At 47.1% G+C, this 15,213-nt stretch overlaps 1 protein-coding gene and 1 pseudogene across 1 annotated transcript; one reads left to right on the top strand and one right to left on the bottom strand.

Moving 5' to 3' along the window:
• Positions 1-15,213, top strand: part of LOC103783499 (MHC class I polypeptide-related sequence B-like) — a 150,299-nt pseudogene that overhangs the window by 122,842 nt on the left and 12,244 nt on the right.
• On the bottom strand, positions 9,453-13,074 carry LOC100978774 (patr class I histocompatibility antigen, alpha chain G). Its single transcript, XM_063604769.1, has 8 exons — positions 12,997-13,074; positions 12,124-12,308; positions 11,725-11,994; positions 11,224-11,499; positions 10,349-10,624; positions 10,110-10,226; positions 9,632-9,664; positions 9,453-9,489 (listed from the first exon to the last, which is right to left on the bottom strand). The coding sequence occupies exons 2-7, from the start codon at positions 12,194-12,196 to the stop codon at positions 9,660-9,662; spliced, it is 1,017 nt and encodes a 338-aa protein (XP_063460839.1). The 5' UTR covers positions 12,197-12,308; positions 12,997-13,074; the 3' UTR covers positions 9,453-9,489; positions 9,632-9,659.

Genomic DNA, 15,213 nt, shown 5'->3' with positions numbered 1-15,213 from the left:
GAAAGTTGCATGCATAAGTTTTGGGGGTTTTTTTAAGATGGAGTCTCACTCTGTCCCCCAGGGCCTGGAGTGCAGTGGCATGATCTTGACTCACTGCAACCTCTGCATCTCGGATGCAAGTGAGTCTTCTGCCTCAGCCCCTCGAGTAGCTGGGATTACAGATGTGCACTACCACGCCTGGCTAATTTTGTGTTTTTAATATAGATGGGGTTACACTCGTTGGCCAGGCTGGTTTTGAACACCTGACCTCAAGTGATCCACCCACCTTGGCCTCCCAGAGTGGTTGTGGGTTATTTTGAAGTTGCTTTTTGAATGTATTATTATGAAAGTAGTTTTCCATGTCATAAAGTCTGCATAAAATTTACACACTTCTAGAAGCTGCATCCCATCTCAAACAAGGAGAAGTCACCAGGGTTCTTTTAGATCCATGTGCTTTCATCTTGTCTTTTGGTAAAGAATATTTTGACAAGCATGTTCGTACATGAAGATTCTTCTATGGTTGTGATTTTAAAAATTCATAGAACACTCAGGATGGACATGGTGGCTCATGCCTGTACTTCCAGCACTTTGGGAGGCTCAGGCTGGCAGATTGCTTGAGCCCCTGAGTTTGTGACCAGCCTAGGCAACATAGAGAAACCCTGTCTCTACAAAAAATTCAAAAGAATTAGCTGGGCTTGGTGGCACATGCCTGTAGTCCCAGCTACTTGGGTGTCTGAGGTGGGAGGGTTGCTTAAGCCTGGAAGATTCAGGCTGCAGTGAGCCATGAACAACACTGCACTCCAGCCAGCAAGCCCAATCTCAAAAAAATAAATTATAGACTACTCAAATTGTAAGTATTAAACCAGTGTCTGTGAGAGTTTTTCTGGAAGGGATGTGAGTGGGTGGACTGGTGGGGAAGATCCTCTCTCACTGTGGGCAGCCACAGTCCAATCACCTAGTGGCCCAGATAGAACAGAAAGGTAGATAGAAGTAAAATTTCTCTCTGTCTCTGTCTCTCTGTCTCTCTCTGTCTCTGTCTCTGTCTCTCTCTCTGGAACTGGGGCTGGGACACCCTTCTTCTCCTGCCTTGGACATCAAAACTCCAGGTTCGATGATCTTTGGACTCTGACTTTTGCACCAGTGAGCCCCTTTATCCTCCTGTTCTGTATTCTGGGTCCTCAGGGCTTTGACTTTGGACTGAGCCATGCTACTGGCTTTTCTAGTTCTCCAGCTTCCAGACAGTCTATCATGGGACTTCTCAGCCTCCATAATTGTGTGAGCCAATTAGCCCAATAAATCACCTATCTATCTGTCTGTCTGTCTGTCTGTCTATCTATCTATCTATCTATCTATCTATCTATCTATCTATCATCTAACATCTATCTATCATCTATCTATCTATTATCTATCTATCTATCATCTATCTACCTATGCTATTGGTTCTTTCTTTCTTGGTAACCTTAATAAATCAACAGACAATAAACAAATAAAACCTGTCATAGTATCACTGATAATTGCCATTAAGAAAAATATGCTTGGTTTAGAAGATTGGTGGCGGTGGTGGGAATGGCAGGGGATAGATTTCAGAAGAGGTCACTGGACAAGACATTTCTGAACACTTGACCATGGGACATTTGAGCAGGGACCTTAATGCTGTGAGGAGTGAGCCATGTGGATCACTGGGCAGCACATGCATGTGGGAGTCACAGCAGGGGCAGGTGGTGGAGACAGGGTGGAGTAGACAAGAAACTGGTGTGAGTGGAGAAGAGTGAGCTAGGCTGAGAGTAATGGGATGAGGCCAAAGTGGCCAGAGGGGACCCTGTGATAAGGAGTGCATAGGAAATGGTGGGAAACTGGGGTTTCCTTGTGCCTAAGAAGGGAAGGAGCTGGAGCGTTCATAGGATATGCTCTAATTCCCATTGGAAAGGCACACTCTCTCTGTTGTGTGGGTGATGGACAGTGGGCATGAGAGTCAGCAGGCAGCCCAGCTGGAAGGCCCTTCCGGTTTTCTATCCTAGTGAGGATGGTTCTGGGGTGGAGGTGGCAGAGGAGTGAGAAGTGATTGGATTTGGTGTTGATATATATTTTTTAAATTGTGGTAAAACACACATACTATACGATTTACCTTCTAACAATTTTTTTCAGTGTACAATTCATTGGCATTAAGCACATTTACAATTGATGGTGGTTAGACAAACACCAATATGCATTTTCAGAACATTTTCATCATCCCAACAGAGACTGTACCCATTAAATGACAGCTGCCCATTGTTCCTGCCCTCAGCCCCTGGTAACCTGTATTCTACTTTCTGTTTTTGTGAATTTGCTTATTCTAGGTGCCTCATATAAGTGAAATATCATATTTGTCTTTTTTCTGGCTTGTTTTATTTAGCATGTTTTCAAGGTTCCATCCAATCCAAATATTCTTCACTTTTAAGGCTGATTAATATTCCATGTGTATATGCACCACATTTTGTTTTTCCAATCATCCTCTGATGGACACTTGGGTTGCGTCCACCTTTTGGCTATTGGGAATAGCACTGCTATGAGCGTGACTGTACAATTATCTGTGTGCATACCTGCTTTCAATTTTTGGGGGGTATACACCCAAAAGTGGAATTGTTGCTTCATATGGAAATTCTATGTTTACCTTCTTGAGAAAGCATCATCCTGTTTCCATGGTGGCTGCACTGTTGTTCACTCTCAGCAGCAGTGCACAAGCATTCCATTTTCTCCACATCCTCACCAACACCTGGACTAGTGAAGCTGAGCATATTTTCATGTCCTTATTGGAATTCCTTATTTTTATGTCCTTACTGTGTATCTTCTCTGGAGAATTGTCTATTCATGTCTTTTACCCATTTTTGAATGAGATTGTTTTGCTATTGTTAAGTTGTAGTTCTGTATGTAGTCTGGATATTAATTCTTTTTCAGATATGTGATTGGCAAATATTTTATCTTATTCTATGCAGTTTCTTTTATTTTCACTGTCCTTTTTTTTTTTTTTTTTTTTGAGACGGAGTCTCTCTCTGATGCCCCGGCTGGAGTGCAATGGTGCAATCTCAGCTCATTGCAACCTCTGCCTCCCAGGTTCAAGCGATTCTCCTGCCTCAGCCTCCCGAGTAGCTGGGATTACAGGTGCCCACCACTGCGCCCGGCTAATTTTTGTATTTTTAGTAGAGACAGGGTTTTGCCATGTTGGCCAGGCTAATTTCGAACTCCTGACCTCAGGTGATCCACCCACTTTGGCCCCCAAAGTGCTGGGATTATAGGCATGAGCCACTGCGCCTAGCCTCTTTTCACCTATTAATAGCGTCCTTTGATGCAAAAAAGTTTTTACATTTTGATGAAGTCTTATTTGTCATTTTCCTTTTATTGCTTGTACTTTTGGTCACCAGCCAAGAAACCACTACCAATTCTAATGACCATAAGACTTTCCCGCAGTCTTTTCTTTTAAGAGTTTTACAGGTTTAACTCTTAAGATTAGTTCTTTAAGGCATTCTGACTTAATTTTTGAAAAGGGTGTAATGGAAGGGCATAAATTTTGTCCAGCATCATTCTTTTGCATGTGGATATCCAGGTTTCCAGCACCATTTGTTGATGCACCATCTGTTGCAGTGGGGCTGACACATTTGTAAGATGCAATGAGCACGAATACATGGGAGCACCATGAATTTATTTACATGTCTTTACTTCACAGTTGTTTTGAGGAGGCTTTCACTGAGAAACGTAACAGAAATGAATATATATGACTTCCTATAAAATGAAATTTAAGTAAAATTATACTTTTTAAAATGTTAAGACTGGAGCAAGACTGGAACATCACCAGACAAACAGAAACATAGGCTGAAATGAAGGGTTTATGTTTATCTTGCCACAAATTCTGTTGGCCCACAATCTCTTATGCTTATTGCATAAGAGAGCCACAGAGTGGGGTGATAGCTCAAATAACCAGTCCCTGGTTTTCTGCTTCAGAAACAAGTTTAAATTCTCTGCTTAGACAAAGTAAAGAAAATAATTGAAAGATGTTGAATGTGAAGTTGGCATCTACAAAGTCAAAGAAGTGAGTAGTAAATGTAAACATCAGGAATCCAAGGAGATTCTATCTTTTTACACAGAAATGGCCTCACTATGCACTGCTGAAGGGAGAAGGTCCCTCCAGGAGACCTTCATGATGAGGAAAAACCCAATATGATGTAGGGGTTTTCCGCTGCAGCCCTAAATTGAATTGTCCTTTGCTCTAAATACAGGTCTCACAAAGTTTTATGTCTTCAATGATTTCACCTGGGCCGAGATTTTGTTTTGTTTTTGATGTTGTTTGTTTTGAGCTGCTGCCTGGGGCTTAGAAAAGTGACTTGGATATTTTGCCAAAGTTGTATTTCTTGGATGGAATTCGAAATCCATGAACACTCTGCTTTCCTGCTGTATCCCCAGAGCGGGTTGAGTACCTTGCACTTCTTTTCAGCACTTCCCTAGAAGTGGTAGAAGATTTGGAGTTAGGGCCTCCCTCAATCTCTGCCCTTTCTTTAATTCAGAGGATCACAAACTGTTGGGGGAAGAGTGGTATCTTGGGCCCCCAGTTGATCGGATGAATATTAATATCCAATGTCCTGTAATGAAGTCATGTGTGCATGTAACATCACTTCTGCACGCAGTGTCATGGGAAAGTGGGTTCGCGGACCCCAGGTTAAAAGCCTAAGCACTAAAGGCACAGAGCTAGAGCTCTAGGAGGGGCGGGATGGCTGGGGTGGAACGTCATCTTGTCCTTTAGTCCTGGGGCATTTTCACTCCTCACATGGTGGGTGCTGGGCATCTGGCAGGTACTGATGTTGATGGAGTCGAGGGAGGGAACTGGCCGGAACTGGGAAAAACAGGGTTGGGGAGATAATTAAGGTGAACATTATTTTTCCTGAGTGTAAGTCATGGCTTGAAATCTGGAGAGCCTGAAGGAGATCCCGCTACCTAAACCCGTTTTCCTTTTCCCTCAAGCCTCATTTGGCCACAGGCCCAGTGTCAACACCAGGGGGCGCCCACAGACCATGAAGGCACCGCACAGCTGGGATTGTTTGTGGTGGGCTCCTGGGTCCCTGACTTAACCAGGGAAGCCAAGACCCTGCAGCCAGGTGGCCTGGATTCAACCTTCAGCTCTGGTCCTACTGACACTTTTCTTCCTGGTGCCTCAGTTTCTTAATCTGTGAAATGGTGAGGACATTACAGCACTTACCTCTCGGGCGGGTTTCTCAACAGTAGCCCTATTAAGAATTTGGGACAGAGAATCCCTTGTGGTCTGTCCTGTGCATTGTGGGAGGTTTGCCAGCAGCACCCCACTCACCCCCTCCCACCAATCCCCACGTGACAACCGAAAATGTCCCAGGATTTTTAGGTCTCCCTTGGGTCTAGAGCTGCATTTAGTCAAGCATTTTCCCACCTGACATTTGAGCTCATCTCTGCTTTGGTCCACATAAGGCCACTTTAAAAAGATGTTGTTTCTTTAAAGATTCTAACCATCTTTTAAACAAATCTATTTTCTTCCTTTATTTCTGCATTCAGTTAATCCTTCCAAACCCTTGGTTTAGTATATCTCAAAATGTATCAACTCCAGTTCTAGTAATTAACATATGTGACTTGCATGATATCTGCTATGACCCCTAGTAGAGCTCTGATTCCTTTAGCACAGGGAATGTGTTCTCGATTCTGCTCTGGATGATGTAAATCAATTTATTTTACTTTACTTGTCTGGGATGTTGCTCCTCACCTGTAAAATGTAAATGTGGATATGGCTTGGATTACTAAGTGGTTTTATTTCTTCATTCACCTGACATTTGTTGTGTACCTGCTGCAAGTCAAATACATGGCATGGTATTGTTTCCTTGTTCACACCACAGCAAATGAGAAAATGAGACATTATAGCCAGGTGTGGCGGCACAGGCTTCTCGTCCTAGCTACTCAGAAGGCTGAGGCAGGAGAATTGCTTCAGCCCAGGAGTTTGAGGTTACAGTAAGGTCTGATATCACCATTGCATTTCAACCTGGGCAACAGACCCTGTCTCTGAAAAAAAGGAAAAAGACACTGTGAGCTGTCTACATGTACTCTATGTCTCAGGAGACTCATGTGCTGTAATTTTTCTAAATGGCATCTCCATGTGGTCTTTCATGAATGTTTGTCTGGTATTTCTTTTCTATCTTTTTACTTTCAACTTTTCTGTACCTTCTACTGAAATTATGGCTTTTGTAAATAGCCTACGGTTATTTATTTATTTACTTATTTATTTTTATCCCTCTGCACTATTTGTCTTGTAATTGGAGTGTCTAAGTCCATTACGTTTAATGTCATTGTTGACCTCGTTGGGTTTAAGTCTGTCCATTTTCATTTACTGCCTTCTAATATTATCTTTCTTGCTCAACTATTTTTCTTCTGTTGCCTTCTTTAGATGAATAAAAAACTTTGCATTATTGTGGTCTTCTCAGTAAGTGTTCTAGTTACAAATTCTCTTATTATTTCTTTAATTATCTGAGAAAGCACAATAATCTGTGACTTATTATAACCAACAGCAGACCATAACTTCCCTGACTTTCACCTACCTGTGCAGACAGCACAGGAGAGAATCAATGCTCTGGCTCTGAGACACAGGGGTGGTGGAAGTAGGATAGTGATTGGATGATGAATCTGTAGCTGCAGAGGCATCTGGGCCCCTCACCTTCATTCCTCGTAGATGTCACCTCCACTGGATGCCTGCAATGCCCTCTCCTCTGTATGCTCCTGCCAGAGTCTCCCCATCTCCACTGACAGCAGCTCCACCCTTCTGCTCACTCAGTCCAATACTGTGGGTGTCCTTGATTCTTCTTTCTCACACCACAGATAAATCCATTAGCAAGTGCTGTGAATTCATCCAGAATCCCATCACTTCCCACTATTTCCCCTGCTCACACCCCAGTCAAGGTAAGCGACGTCTCCATCCTGGAATACTGCACTCCTTTCCCACTGTTTTCCCCACTGCCTCACTAGTCCCCCACCTCTCAATTCTGTTCTCAGCACAGCAGCCAGAGAGAAGCTTTCAAAGGATAAGTCCTACCATGTCCCACTTTCCAAAACTGTCCTCTAACTCCCCATGTCATTCAGAGCAAAGGTCAACATCCTTCCCACACCCTCCAGGGCAACCTGCTCTGGGCACACCTCTGACTTCATTTCAGTTTCTCTCTGTTCAACACTTCTGGCCTCTTCCTCCTTCCGGGAACACAGACAATTTCCTGCCCTAGTGCATCTGCACTGAAGGTTTCCCTGCCTGAAAAGAACTTTCTGAGACATCCGTGTAGACAACTCCTCACATCCCTCAAATCTTTACTCCAAGGTCACATTTGCAACAAGGCCCATGCTGACCACCCAGCACAACAGCCACCTCCCTGTACCCACAGCCCACCCTCTGGATCACCTGCCACACAGCACTTGCCACCTTCTAACTCAAGCATTTTCTGTTCCTACTCTGCTTATACTATATCATCTGCCTGCAGAGGTGTCCAATCTTTTGGCTTCCCTGGGTCACATAGGAAGAAGAATTGTCTTGAGCCACACAAAAAATACACTAATGACAGCTGATGAGCAGAAAAAAATAGAAAAAAGAAAAAAAAAGCATGGATAATTTTCATGATATCTGCCACTACAGATAAGCAAAAAAATCGCCACATTCTAAAGCTGTCCTGGGCCACATGCATCCCGAGAGCTGCAGGTTGGACAAGCTTGCATCTAGAATGTATACACCACAAGGCCAGAAATTTTTCTGTTTTTACTTTAACGATGTTTTCTAAATGCAAAAACAGTCAAATACCTAGCAGACAACAAATGCCACTTGAATGGATGATTACTGTAGTGCACCCCCCTATTCTAAAGGCAATATCTTTATTAATGTAGACTCAGGCCAAATGTCATTTTGTAGCCGCTGTGGAACAATATTATCTCATGTGGATATAAATGCACCAGTGCTTTTCTCACCAGGGCTGCTTTTGTGTCCTCCCTCCCTCCCTCCTCCCACACCAATCCTCCTGCACACTGCAGCACACAACCATATTTGTCTCTTCAGGAATGATAACCCAAGGCTTATGGCTCCAATTATCCAACCACATATGAATCTAAATTAGACTCTGCTTTACAAATCCATGAGTTTGGTTTGGAGCCAGCAATAGGATTACTACAACTCAGGGCAGGAAGAAGAGTAGGAGAGAGAGCAGAAGAGGAGTTCCAACAGAAAGTAAACTACAATGAAAAACTCTGGGACCTCTCCTCTCGGGAAGTTTCAGAATCTGCTTCCTTTAAGAAGGTTGGGGAAGCCAGGCATGGTGGCTTACACCTGTAATCCCAGCACTTTGGGAGGCAGAGACGGGCAGATCACAAGGTCAGGAGATCAAGACCATCCTGGCTAACATGGTGAAATCCCGTCTTTACTAAAAATACAAAAAATTAGCTGGGTATTGTGGCATGTGCCTGTACTCCCAGTTACTAGGGAGGCTGAGACAGGAGAATTGCTTGAACCCGGGAGGTGGAGGTTGCAATGAGTCGAGATTGCACCACTGCACTCCAGCCTGAGTGAGACTCCATCTCAAAAAAAAAAAAAAAAAAAAAAAAAGATGGAAAATACAATTGAAAGAGACCTGGAAGGAGGGGAAGAGGTGTAGGGGTCTGAAAATTTTTCTTCTGATAACACAGGAACTTCTACGTGTAGGGACCACCCTAGGTGATATCCAAGTCTATGTGATCACAGGTCCTGGTGGGACAAGGTTCTACTGAAGGGCCAAGGACAATGAAGCAGCAAAGATGACCCAGCTGAGCAGTGACCACATAAAGTTCATGGTGGCCTGAGCACCCACTGGGCACAGCCCCATCTACTCTCCTCTCCTGCAACAAATCAGCACAAGAAACACGTGTACTGTGGAAAGTTCTCATGTCTTCCATTTATTTTGTCTCTCAAATTTCAGGAATCTTCTCCTTTAATTAACCCATCAATCTCTCTTGGAAATAATTTGAAAAAGTAAATTTATACTCAGATTCTAATTTTAATACAGAAGTAAGAAGTTATAGCTCAGTGCACCACAAATTTGAGACAGAGACGGAGACATCCCAGCCCCTTTTCTGGAACAGGAAAGGTGATTGGGGAAGGAATGCAGTTCAGCATGAGGAAGAGGGTCATGGTGGACACAGGGGTGGGCTGGTCTCTGCGGAAAGAGAAGTCAGGGTTCTTGAAGTCACAAAGGGAAGGCATGAACAAATCTTGCCACTCAGTCCCACACAGGGCAGCTGTTTCACACTACAGAAAAATATTCATGAACAAATTCATATCAGTCACAGTGAGGGGTGACACTTTAAACAGCCCATCACATGCTCAATACATTCAAGTCAAAGAAACCTCATAGCACAGCTATGTCCACTGTTCCCCTCAACAACCCACACACATCAGGCCCCCCGGGGTGTCACATTTACAAGCTGTGAGAGACACATTAGAGCCCTGGGCACTGTCACTGCCTGGAGTAGAACAAAAACAGCACCTGGTCAGAGACCACAGGAGATGTGGCTAGAGGAGGAATTGTGGGGTGGGTGAGCTCCCCCATGGGCTCCCAAACACAAGATCCCAAGGATCTCAGGGATCAGCCTCCTTCATACTTACTTGCAGCCTGAGAGTAGCTCCCTCCTTTTCAATCTGTGGGAAGAAAACGTCCTGTGAGAGGCCAGAAAGGTGGCAGGGCCATGAGGTCCTAGAGGAACCTCCTAGTCTTGGACCCTCGAGAAGTTTCCAGAAATGTGTGACTGCAGACCCAGGGCGGGATCAGGAAAAACAAGGAAAGCAGATGTGGGTCCTCGACCAACTGCCCTTCTAAGGTCTGTCCTTAGCCAGGGACCTTCCCCTGACCTGTGATTACTGGGATCAGGTCCCCATCACTACAATCATCAAGGTAATAAATCTGTCCTTCATTGTCACAGGTGCTTTACAAAAGAGAAGGTGCTGGCACACAGGGCCCAGGCTGGGTAGGCCCATGAGTGTGGATGGTGCTTCCCAGTAACCAGGCAGGGCACACTTCCACCTGGGGCTTGAAACCCCCAGTGGGACAAGAAAACTCAGACCCCACTTGTCACCCCTTCCTTACCTGAGCTCTTCTTCCTCCACAGCACAGCAGCGACCGCAGCTCCAGTGACTACAGCTGCAAGGACAACCAGGCCAGCAACGATACCCATGATGGGGATGGTGGGCAGGGAAGACTGCTCTGGGAAAGGAGGTGAAGGTGAGGGTCTCTGACCCCCAGGCCTCACCACCAACCCTGTTAAAGGTCTTCAGAGAGGCTCCTGCTTTCCCTAACAGACATGATGCCTCCATCTCCCTCCTTACTCCATCTCAGCATGAGGGGCTCCGGCAGCCCCTCATGCTGCACATGGCACGTGTATCTCTGCTCCTCTCCAGAAGGCACCACCACAGCTGCCCACTTCTGGAAGGTTCCATCCCCTGCAGGCCTGGTCTCCACGAGCTCCACGTCCTGGGTCTGGTCCTCCCCATCCCGCTGCCAGGTCAGTATGATCTCCGCAGGGTAGAAGCCCAGGGCCCAGCACCTCAGGGTGGCCTCATAGTCAAAGACAGGGTGGTGGGTCACGTGTGTCTTGGGGGGGTCTGAAAGGAAGAGTCAGAAAACTCAAGCACTTTGCATCTCTCATGGGACACTCCAGCAGCACCTGGATGTGACCATCCTAAGAATGAACCAGATACCTGGGGTGGGGAAGGGAGCACAGAACCCAGACACCAGCCTGGACACGGGCACCTGGGATAATCTCCTATTCCTTGGAAAGTTCTAGTCTCTGAGCGTGGGAGCAGGGACCTCCGGTTCTGACCTGAGTGGAGGCCAAGGGACTCAGAGGAGCTGGAGTCAGACCCCCACACACATTGAGTGTGAGGCAGAGAACAAGGCCTGAGGGGAAAAGTCCTGGTGCCAAGGCTGCTGTGGGGTCAAAGGGAACCCCTGATCAGTCTTCCAGGAATTGTCTTCCACTCCACTCCCTCAGAGACTTCATCCCTTAATTGTCCCAGAGAGCAGGACGGGCCCTTAGAATCACTCTCTGGTACAGGATCTGGAAACCCAGGAGGATTCCTCTCCCTCAGGACCAGAGGGAGGGCGATATTCTAGTGTTGGTCCCATTTTCCTCCTCTCCTTGTGCTAGGCCAGGCTGGGAGGTCTACAGGAGATCAGGGAGGCGCCCCACTGCCCCTGGTACCCGCGCGCTGCAGCATCTCCTTCCCGTTCTCCAGGTATCTGTGGAGCCACTCCACGCACGTGCCCTCCAGGTAGGCTCTCCTTTGTTCAGCCGCATTGGCCGCCTCACACTTGCGCTTGGAGATCTGAGCCGCAGTGTCCGCTGCGGTCCAGGAGCGCAGGTCCTCGTTCAGGGCGAGGTAATCCTTGCCATCGTAGGCATACTGTTCATACCCGCGGAGGAGGCGTCCGTCGGACCCCAGGTCGCAGCCAATCATCCACTGGAGGGTGTGAGAACCTGGCCCCACCCCCTCGGTCAGCCCCGCCCACCGAGCCTCGCCCTCGCCCGGACCCACCCGCAGGGATTTTGGTAAAGGCGCCTGGGGTTCTCCCAGGTAGAGGGTCTGGGCGGGTCCCGCGGCCTCGGGGTGGATCCCAGACCCGGAGACTCGGGAGTACCCGGGCCGTCCGTGGGGCATGGAGGTGGGGGTCGTGATCTGCGCCCTGGGCCGGGGTTACTCACTGGCCTCGCTCTGGTTGTAGTAGCCGCGCAGGGTCTGCAGGTTTATTCTGTCAGTCTGTGCGTGGGCCTTGGTGTTCCGTGTCTCCTCTTCCCAATACTCCGGCCCCTCCTGCTCCACCCACGGCGCCCGCGGCTCCATCCTCGGACACGCCGAGTCGCTGTCGAACCACACGAACTGCGTGTCGTCCACGTAGCCCATGGCGATGAAGCGGGGCTCCCCGCGGCCGGGCCGGGACACGGCGGCGCTGAAATACCTCATGGAGTGGGAGCCTGGGGGCGAGGAGGGGTTGAGACCCGCCCGACCCTCCTCCCGGCGCGGCTGCCGGGTCCTGCGCCCCCGCCGGGCCGGCCCCTCCCTCCTCCGCGCAGGGGCCGTTTCCCTCCTGACCCCGCACTCACCCGCCCAGGTCTCGGTCAGGGTCAGGGCCCCCGAGAGCAGCAGGAAGAGGGTTCGGGGCGCCATGACCACCATCCTTGGCGTCTGGGGAGAATGAGTCCGGGTGGGTGAGCGAGGACTTTAGAACCAGGACCGCGGCGACGCTGATTGGCTTCTCTAAAAACCTGTCACCTAATGGGAGTGAGAACTGGGGCCGCCCGGTGAGTATCCAGGAAGAAGGACCCGACACAGGTTAGGAGAAGGAGGAGAGAATCCCCAACGCGGGGCCTCTCCAATCCATACACCGCCTGTGGGGCCTGAGACCCTGAGAGCCACGCTTGAGGCCCTGGGACTTCGCCCTGACCCCGCTACTCTTGTGCCAAGCGTTCTGTCTCAGTGTCTCCCTGAGTCTTGGCCCAGGAGCTGTCTGAGAAACCAGGGAGAAACCCTCAGCAAGGTCCCTGGCCCTCTCCCTTCACTTTTCATCCCGGAATCCCTGTCCCTGAACTGGACTCCCTGCCTCCCACTCCTTGCCTGTCCTCCTGTACTCTTCTAGAAGAAAAATCACCCCACGGAGCTTGGTGCCAGAGAGTGAGCTCGCCCTGGGATTGTAGGTGTAAAGACAGGGTTTTTTTTCCCCCTTAAATCTGGAAAAGTTGTGCCTGAGTGCATGAGATAGAATAGAGACCAGTTTGCTTTTTGTTTATTAACTATAGTGGGTAGCATAATCTTGGTAACCCCTGAATGATCAGGAATCTAATCGGTAAAAAATGTGACTTTGGCCCGTTGGTATATAAATGCATCTAAAAGCATTACAACAGGACTCACAAAGCTCTTAAGTTTCACTTTCCCAGACAATGTATCTGTGACTCCCGCTTGTTTTATTTTAAATTTACCTTCATTCCGTAGCCCTAAGTTTCCGTGTGAGTCCAGGACATCTCCTCAAGACAAAGTACCACACTATGTTACTATATGTTGCAACCAGGAGCCAGCACAAACTTTATTCACCTCACAGTTGTAAGTGTTCAGTGCAGTCACAATGCCCCTCACTAGTGCTCATGCACTGCCTGTTTTTAGGAAGTATCCACATGTGAGTGGAGTGTATTTTTTTAGGAATACTTAGTATTTTTTAAACCTGATTAACATAAAAAAATTAGTTTCTAGGCAGACCCACATAAGATATTAAAGGCCAACTGCAAAGAACACCCAGCGAGGCTCTGTAGATGGATGTATTAAAATCTATAAAACAATGTGTTTAAACCTAAGAGTTCCGCTGTTTTGGAATTTTTTCCTCTGCTCCTTTTCCTCACCTCCTGCTCCTCCAGCCCTTCCCTCCATCCCTCTCATCCCTCAGGCCCTCTTCTCCCCTTAATCCCCACCACCCTCTCACTCCTGAATTGTGGCTCTAGCACTGTTCCATGACCTGCTACATGAGTGTTCTCTCTATAGTGGTCCTGCTACTATGAGTCAGAGTGTGTCATTTCTCCACCTAAAACACTCCAGTGGCTCCACCTCATTCTTGTGAAGCTTCTAGAATGTCAGGCACTTGAGCATATGAGGGCATACCTGGTTCATTGTAGGGACTAAATTATTTTTTCTTGGCTGAATGAATGAATTATGAGTGTATTAAATTGCATCACAGAAAATTATAAAATGTAAAACACTGAAAAAGTTAAAAAAGATTTTATTTTATGTAACTAGTGTGCGTATCAATTCATCAGTTCATTTCAGGAGTCTTTTGAGTCTGTGTATGAATTTTATAAGACTGGGTAACAAATTGTCACAAACATTGGCTTTAAACAGCACCCATTTATTGTATTCATTGATTTATTTTTAGAGACAGAGTCTCCCTCTGTCATCCAGGATGAAGTGCAGTCACATGATCATGGCTCACTGCAGCCTCAAATTCCTGGGCTCAAGGGACCCTCCTACCTCAGTCTTCAGAGTAGCTAGGACTGCAGGCAAGTGCCACCATGCCCAGCTAATTAAAAAGAAATGTAGAGACGAGTGTCTCACTATATTATCCTAGCTGGTCTCAAAGTCCTGGCTGCAAGTGTTCCTCCTGTGTCAGCTCCTCAAATGTTAGGATACAGGTGTGCACTACCACGCCTGGCCAAATAACACCCATTTGTTGTTTATAGTTTCTTAATCAGAAATCTGGGCATGATGTGGATGGAATCTCTGTTCCGGTCTTCCTAAACCTGTGTTTTCATTTTGAATCCTCCTTCAGGCTTATACAGAGGTGGCAGAATGCAGTTTCTGGCAGTTGTAAGACTGAGGTCCCTGTTCCTCACTGGCTGTCACTGTAGAGAACAGGGAGGGCTGCACTCAATGCACGGTGCCCACCAGCGTTCTTTCCTACACAGCCCCTTCATTTTGAAAGCCCACAGTGGAGGAAACCCCTCATGCTGAATCCCTCTCACACTGTGAATCTCTATGCTCAGGAAGAACCCAGTCCTTTCAAGGACTCTCCTTATTAGGACAGTCCAAGCAGGGTAAACTCAGCCTAAAGTCAACTAATTGAGGCCCTTAATTATATCTGCTAAATCCCTTCACAGCAGCACCTACATTAGAGTTGGTTGAATAACTGGGGGAAGGTGGATGACCAGGAGCTGGTTGTTGGGAGCCATGATAGAATCAGCCCAGGAAGGGCTGGATCTTCCTTTTGTGTTTAATTTGGACACAGTTGGAAATTGAAGTTCAAGTAAAGTGATCATTGTGAATAGTAATAAAATACATCCTCTTCAGCCGTGGAACTTCTCCTTTCCTTTTAAAACTAAGTTACATGTTTAATATCTTATAGTTAATTTAGACCAGGTGTGGTGGCTCATGCCTGCAATCCTAGCACTGTTGAAGGCAGAGGAAGGCAGATTTGACTCCAGAAGTTCAAGATCAGCCTGGGCAACATGGTGAAACCCCCATCTCTACAAAAAAATTAGAAAATTAGCCAGGCATGTTAATTCATGCCTATAGTCCCAGCTACTCAAGAGGCTGAGATCAGAGGATCCCTTGAGCCCAGGAGGTCGACACTGCAGTGCATGGTGATCATGCCACTGCACTCCAGCCTGGGTGACACAGCAAGACCCTGTCTCAAAAATAGTAATATGATGATG

This window comes from Pan paniscus, chromosome 5 (assembly GCF_029289425.2).
Source record: "Pan paniscus chromosome 5, NHGRI_mPanPan1-v2.0_pri, whole genome shotgun sequence".
In the NCBI taxonomy this organism is placed as follows: domain Eukaryota; kingdom Metazoa; phylum Chordata; class Mammalia; order Primates; family Hominidae; genus Pan; species Pan paniscus.
Note: the sequence above shows the minus strand (reverse complement) of the source record. Positions and strands in the feature narration are given on the sequence as shown.

What these genes read in the sequence shown, in the direction of transcription:
- LOC100978774 (XM_063604769.1), bottom strand. Translation starts at nt 12,196, where the DNA reads ATGGTGGTCATGGCGCCCCGAACCCTCTTCCTGCTGCTCTCGGGGGCC. An exon ending in GGAGATGCTGCAGCGCGCGG is followed by an intron (nt 10,625 to 11,223) that starts GTACCAGGGGCA and finishes TCTTCCTTTCAG; the next exon opens with ACCCCCCCAAGACACACGTG. An exon ending in GCCCCTCATGCTGAGATGGA is followed by an intron (nt 10,227 to 10,348) that starts GTAAGGAGGGAG and finishes CTCCTTTCCCAG; the next exon opens with AGCAGTCTTCCCTGCCCACC.